Source organism: Portunus trituberculatus, chromosome 16 (assembly GCF_017591435.1).
Source record: "Portunus trituberculatus isolate SZX2019 chromosome 16, ASM1759143v1, whole genome shotgun sequence".
Taxonomy (NCBI): Eukaryota; Metazoa; Arthropoda; class Malacostraca; order Decapoda; family Portunidae; genus Portunus; species Portunus trituberculatus.
The window spans coordinates 9098716-9106215 of NC_059270.1; the positions used below are offsets into that span (position 1 = coordinate 9098716).

Consider the following 7500-nt stretch of genomic DNA (forward strand, 5'->3'; position numbering starts at 1 on the left):
GAATCTGAAGGTCTTGACTGGGGCAATCTTTGTGGGATATGCACAGACGGGGCTCCAGCCATGTTGGGTTCTCAGTCAGGTTTTGTTACAAGAGTTATACAAAAGCACCAAATGCTATCCCTCTTCACTGCATGATCCACAGGCAAGCTCTTGCATCAAAAACGCTACCCTCAGAATTACAGGACACTCTGAATACAATTATAAAGACAGTTAACTTTGTAAAGGTAGTGCTCTTAACACACGCCTTTTCAAGAGACTCTGCCAAGATATGGATGCAGCTCATGAGACCCTCCTATTTCATACAGCAGTTCGCTGGCTATCAAAAGGAAATGTAGTTCAACGTGTATTTGAGCTCAGAGAAGAGATCAGCCTCTTTCTCAGAATACAGAACAAGCAAGATTTGCTGTCAGCATGGTCTGCAGATAGCTTCGAAATACGGCTAGCCTATCTTGTTGACATATTTAGACAGTTGAACACACTGAACCTGGAACTCCAAGGGAAAGGAAGCTTGATAATCGATTTTGTGGACAAAATCAAAGCTTTCATTCGTAAGATGGAGAATTGGAGGCGCAAAGTTGGAATGGGAAACTTGGCAATGCTGGAGACAGTGTCAGAAATTGTAGAGAAGTGTGATGCTGCTACGCAGAACTTGATTACCCAACATCTTGAGGCCTTGGAAGGGGAGTTTAAAAGATACTTCCCAGATATCCAAAGCCTAACTTCTCGGCTAGTAAGGGCCCCCTTCACTGCTGCAGTGACATGCATTCCTGATGACAATGATGATGGCCAAACTGAGCTGTTGACACTTCAGGAGGATTCAGGAGCTAAGATGAAGTTTGAAACTGAATCTCTCACAGTATTTTGGTCATCAATGGCAGCTTCATACCCAAACTTATGTGACTTAGCTTTTCGCCACCTCCTACCATTTTCATCAACTTATTCCTGCGAGGCTGCATTCTCTCAACTACTCCACATTAAAACGAAATATCGCAACAGACTTGAAGTGAAGCATGACCTACGGTGTGCTTTAAGTGAAACAAAACCAAGAATCAAGAAGCTTGTTGATAATCTGCAACATCACCCTTCACACTGAGTGGAATGGGGATTCAAAAGTGAAGGAAACATGAACGTGGCATGAACGTTCAGAAGCAAATGGTCTGGGAGGAGGTGGGTGTGTGGCCACTGAAGGCCATGGTTGTGGCAGTTAATTATGACTCCCTATGATAGCATTTCATTTCAGAATTACAAAGTTATCAGATTTGTAAGATTCAAAGATCAGATCACATTGCGTGGGATTAATACACTTTTTCAATCCAGTGGAATTTCTTTGTTTCTTATTTTTTTTGCTTATTGCTGAAACAGCTTTTCACAATAATGCAATTTTTAATTACTCTACATATGAATTTTTAATGTGCATTATATTACTTCTTTAGTACCATTTCAATAATTATAGGAGATTCAGCAAAGGCAAAATACAAATTTCTTTATTAATAATTAATAAAAGAAAAAATAACAAATGGAATCAATAAAATTACAGGATTTGCTAGAGTGGTTTTTATATGGACCTAATGAGTGTAGGACTGTAGACAGTCACGGGTTATGGTTGTGGGGCGGGGCCATGGACAAGGATCATGTATGAAAAGTGAGTAACGACCAGAAAAAGTTTGGGAACCACTGGTTTATAGTATCAATTTTCGCCAAAAATATGTGACACAAATTGATGGGGCGCATCGAGGGATCGGTGGAGGTGTGTGTGGTGGCATTATCTACTGGGAAGCATCTGCCGACCTCAGTGTGTCTTAGCTCAAGGTCTACTTTGCAGGAAGGAGACAGCTGCTGTGTCCGCCTTGCTGCCTCCGCCATTTGACCTCTTCTTTTTTTACTCCTTAATCCCAAAGCTGCTTTGCGTCAGAGACCGTAGCTAGAGAGAGAGAGAGAGAGAGAGAGAGAGAGAGAGAGAGAGAGAGAGAGAGAGAGAGAGAGAGAGAGAGAGAGAGAGAGAGAGAGAGAGAGAGAGAGAGAGAGAGAGAGAGAGAGAGAGAGAGAGAGAGAGAGAGAGAGAGAGAGAGAGAGAGAGAGAGAGAGAGAGAGATGGCGCAGGTGTGGTCGTAGGGAGAAGGAAAATAGGTAGGTAGCACCCTGCGGCACTCGAGGGACAAAAAAAATAGAGGCAGGAAGATAAAGGGATCATATTTTCCATTTGACAATTTCTATTCAATATTACGTACCATTGTTAGTGGATAGCAGTTATTATTTGTTATATATAAATAGTTTAAATCCGATTTGAATGAAACTTTTCATTAAAATCTAAAAATATACCTCCATATTTAGTAACGAACCCTGAAGCACATGCGAGCGCACTCACTTACACACAAACACACACACACACACACACACACACACACACACACACACACACAGACACACACACACACACGATAACATTGATGATCATTACTGAAAATTATTAAGACAAAGAAGAAAAGAAAAAGAGATGCAAGATAAATATGTAGCTTTTTTTTTGACAGAGATACAGGGAGGAAAAAAATAAAGATAAAATCATTATAGACTAACTTACGGGTCTATGAAGAATAAAAAAAAAGAAGTAAGAGAAGCGTAAGCAGAAAAAAAGCAAGTAACGGAAAACTTATTTGCTTATGAGAAAATTATTTGTTTGATAGGACCTGAAGGCTGTGAAGCTGAATACAGGACAGTTTTATGGCAGTGATCACATTGGTTGCATATTTCATGGTTTTGTAATTACGTCAAGCAGTGATTCATTTATCTTTTTATCTCCATGGCCAACCAATGGGGATCACAGGACGATTTTAATCTGCTCTTCGCACCCATGGCAATATCTCTCTCTCTCTCTCTCTCTCTCTCTCTCTCTCTCTCTCTCTCTCTCTCTCTCTCTCTCTCTCTCTCTCTCTCTCTCTCTCTCTCTCTCTCTCTCTCTCTCTTTCTCTCTCTCTGTCTTTCTCTCTTCGGTTTTGAGGAGTTTATTTCTTAAAGGTCCTGGAAACGTTTTCGTTAAAAGTCTCACCAAGTCGATCCTTGCCAATACTAAGCAGGAGTAGCTGAAATTTCTAGTTTACTGTCCTGTATTGCAGTAGCAGGCCGTAGTGATGATTAAAATAATGTATGATATCTACTCAAAAATACATCAGATTTACCTGTCTACTTCACAAATGCATAATGATGTAAAGGAAGAAAAAGATGAAGAAGCCAATACAAAGATACCTTTAATATAGTACACTAATATTAACCTTAAGTAACATAAGTGAAACAACACTAAAAGCAAGGCTCTAGATGTAAGATAGTGCAGAATGTGAGATCCGTAATAGTATTTTCACTCGCAAAAGGAAGAGGAGAACGTCAAGGAGAAGAGAGGGAATGCCACCCCCGGCACCCCATTGGTGGGCTGTGGTGGTGGTGGTGCTAGGGTGAGTGCTGGGGTCGATCCTCGAAGGATATGTGTGGCCTTGGACGAGGCACCTCCCTTGTTTCCCTAGTTTCCCTCTTTCCCTACGATGGGCCGAGGTTATTATGGATTATCCTGGTTCACTTTTTCCTTCATTTTTCCTGCATTCCCTCGCTTTTGTCAAAATATTTATTTTCTTTCCTTCCTTTTTTCTCACATTTCTTCTTTTTCAGTCTTTATTCTTTCCTCTCTCGCTTTCAGTTGCTCAGTTCATATAATATATTTTGCCTACTGCCGACTTTCCTCCCCGGAGTCCGTGATATTTATTTACTTTCTTTCACATAGTTTTTTCTTAATGATTTTCTCGTTTCCTTGCTGCTCTCATCCACTTTCACTCCCCGACCTCCTAAGCTCCTTTGTCTTCGCTCCCACTCGTTTCCTATCTGTGATGAGTTTCCTGCCTCCTGTCCATCCGTAGCTGTCGTCTTTCTGGGACTGCCACAGTGCATCCTCCCGTTTTCATATTTTCCATCTCTCCGTGACTCCTTTCTTATGACTCTTAGCCTCTCCTCACATCGTGCACCTCCTCGCATCGGCAGACTCTTTTAGAAGCCGTCCTTGTGCCTCTCAACGCCCTCAGTGTTATTTAGTTCTCCCTGACTCTTCACGCTTCCTTCTGGTTTCCTCTGGCACTTCAAAGCTCTTTCTATCTCCAGAATTCTACCTCTGACTCTTCCAGGCTCTCTCTCGTGTCCCTCCAGGCATCATCGTGTCCGTCCGACCATTCTTGTCTCCTTCTCCTCCCACCCATCCTTCTGAACGAGGCCGCTAGGGAGGAGAAGCAAAAGACGTGACTGAGGAACGAATAGGATGCAGAGTGGAGCTCACCACCAACGCCCATGATACTTCAACACAGGATGCGCTGCTCGGGTGCCACATGTCTTACCTCTTTAGAGTTAAGTCGTGCGTGACAGTGTGAGCAGTACGTGACTATCATTGGTTAACTCGCATGGGACTTGCTTGACATGTGACATTTTTTTTTTCAACTTAAATGATGAAAAAAGTGCAATGGATATTCGTGTTTCTGTTGCTCCTGCTGCAGTCAGTTTTGTCTAATATCAGTTTACTGGCAAGACTGTAGAAAATATGAATTAGAATTCTCAATTATATAATCAGGTGATACTAAACATTTGAAACAAACAAGGATAGATGTTAATAGTGCTATCACGGGGCTGTAAAATTACACCTTGCAGACATAAAACAAGGATCATTAACATTGAAGAGAGAGAGAGAGAGAGAGAGAGAGAGAGAGAGAGAGAGAGAGAGAGAGAGAGAGAGAGAGAGAGAGAGAGAGAGAGAGAGAGAGAGAGAGAGAGAGAGAGAGAGAGAGAGAGAGAGAGAGAGAGAGAGAGAGAGAGAGAGAGAGAGAGAGAGAGAGAGAGAGAGAGAGAGAGAGAGAGAGTAATGATGATAGTAGCAACATTACAAACACAGACTGATGAATACATTATAAAATTCATCAATAGAAAAATAACAGTATCCTACATGACTATAATTGTCAGTCAAATTAAACGAGATTAAGTGAAACCAGCATTTGAAAGACTGATCACCATTGACGCTCAGTTGTTCTAGTTATAAGCCAACCAAATGATGACACTTATAAAGACAGATGGAAGAAAACTGAAGTGTATGTACAGCTTCATCCATCTCTCTCTCTCTCTCTCTCTCTCTCTCTCTCTCTCTCTTGATTTTTCAGCCTGAGTCCCAAGCAGATCAACATATGGACTGAATGATTGATCGAATAGCGCAGCAACACACAAGCCATTCTGCATCCCAATATTGCAAGGTCATAAGACACACCAGGAACAAGTGTGAGTGGTACGCCATGACAGTGAGGCGGCCTGAGAGCAATATTACATTATATCTGAATACATGAGTCAAACTGGTGATACTTAGCATCCTAGGGTAAGAAGAAAGGCAGGAAACAGAGACGCAATGTAAACTGTATACATAATTAGATTGAATCGTAATCCAAAGCTAAGTACGAACAACAAAAGCATTGCAGTGTTTCTGTTGTATCTCGTCCACGGATGTAATAATGGGATTCAACATTGATGTAGTCTTGTTTGTATTCATAGTGAAGAGCTCCATATTCTAGCGTGCTAATTGATTTTCTAACAGAATTATTAATGATTTTTTTTTATCTGATTCATAACACTCTTTGTTTATTGAAATTTGTTATGTTACTTTATCAATTTCCTTATGTGTGCTTTCTCTTGATTTATTTTATCATTCTTTTTCTAATTTTATCTGTTTTTTATTCATCAATTCATGTTATATGGATGAAATTTGATTTCTTTACCTAAAAGATAGATACGAAGAAAGTTATATACGTTAGTACGTAACCTTTATTCAAGGAAAGCTTTAAAGAGAATATTCTTCTTGCTTTGCTTCATTGAATGGTATCCAACTTTCTTTTGTTAAAGGTGTTATACGGTCCACGGTCAGCATCATTCTGTTGAGAGAGAAAGTAAATAAAAAACGAAGAAAAAAAATCTTCGTTTCAAGAATGAAATCGTCCTTGAATATCTGGAAATATCCTACTTTTTTCCTAATGGTATGGGAGACGGCAAATATTTTTCACTTCATATTATACAATATCTTTTTCTTCACTCTTAGATGTCCCCGGCTGGCTGGCTCTACATGCACATGCTGTGAAGAAATATATATGTAAATATCGAATTTAAGCCACTGAAATTATAAACACTTCTTAATTCATGGGACTATTTTCAAAAGGAATAAAATCGTTATTATGACACTGTAATTCTGTTAAAAAAAAAAAACACGAATTCAGAGTTTCAGCTCAACAAGCCTCAAACACACAGTTGTTATATTGTTTGCTATATTTTGTAAGAGTTTGGCAAAACGAGTCTATTATGTATTAATGCAGTCACAAAACGTGGTTTCGTGGTATTTAGGTGTGATGTCCCAGAAGAGCTTTGGTTGTGTGGGCGAGAGTTAGCGAGTCTGTAGTGACAGGGAAAATGTTGCGTTGGAGAAAGGAATATTGACAAGACTTAAATTCAGTTTTACATCAACAGAGTAGATATGCATGTTACGTGTCTCCATGAAGCCAGATAAATGAGGAGGAGGAGGAGGAGGAGGAGGAGGAGGAGGAGGAGGAGGAGGAGGAGGAGGAGGAGGAGGAGGGGGGGAGGAGGAGAAAAATAAGGAAAGCAAATAAGAAAAGAGGAAAAAGACGGAAAAGAATGAGTATGAAAAAATACCTAGAATAGAATAAGGGAAAGGAGAGAAAACATCCCTCGTCGTAACAGGAAGGAGAGCGAGGAAGGAGAGGAGATGGGAGCAGGGAGGAAAGCAACAAGATTCGTATGATAATGAGGGTCACCATTACGTCACCTTCACAGGATCATCATCGCCTCACACTCGCCTCGCAAGCCGTACTTCATCTCTCTGCCGACGCCACCAACAGCATACTATATTTTCCTCCCTAATGCCCCTGAGGACGCTTATTTTATTACGTCTCCTGCCTCCCTCACTCCCTTTCCTTCCCTCTCTCCCTGCTCTGTCTCTCATCTTGCTTTCCCTCTTGTCCTTCTCTCTATCTCTCTTCCTTTCTGTCTCTCTTCGCCTCTCCTCTGCTCTCCCACCCGCTCCAGCTCAGAATCCCGCCTGTCCCTGCCTCAGCCTCAGACAGCTTTACGATCCCGCGGGGAAAGGAAGCACGAGGATGTGGGAGCAGGATCCGCGCCTTGATCATTTGGCAGCTCACTAACACCTCCAGCAAAACTTCTCTCTCTCTCTCTCTCTCTCTCTCTTACACTGGAAAAAAACACATTACATGACGAAAACTACGCAAGATATTCACTTTTTTGTGTGTTACTTTTATGCTAAGATTTATGAAATACAAGCACAACATTTATTGTTCCCTCGGTACTGCGCTTTCCCGAAAACCCGTGATGTATTGCTTTATTCTATTTTTCTTCCAATTATTTATTTATTTGTTTAGTTTTTTAGTGTGAATGTGTGTGTGTGTGTGTGTGTGTGTGTGTGTGTGT

At 40.9% G+C, this 7500-nt stretch overlaps 2 protein-coding genes across 2 annotated transcripts in view; one reads left to right on the forward strand and one right to left on the reverse strand.

The window, feature by feature from the left end:
- The window catches only part of LOC123504551 (protein ZBED8-like), a 2531-nt gene extending 987 nt beyond the window's left edge, over window positions 1-1544 (forward strand). Inside the window, exon 2 of the mRNA XM_045255159.1 lies at window positions 1-1544. This exon is cut by the window's left edge and continues 689 nt beyond it. Coding sequence (XP_045111094.1) covers window positions 1-135 — 135 coding nt within the window. The 3' untranslated portion in view covers window positions 136-1544.
- The window catches only part of LOC123504643, a 266093-nt gene that overhangs the window by 137342 nt on the left and 121251 nt on the right, over window positions 1-7500 (reverse strand). The gene's annotated exons all lie outside the window — the stretch shown is intronic.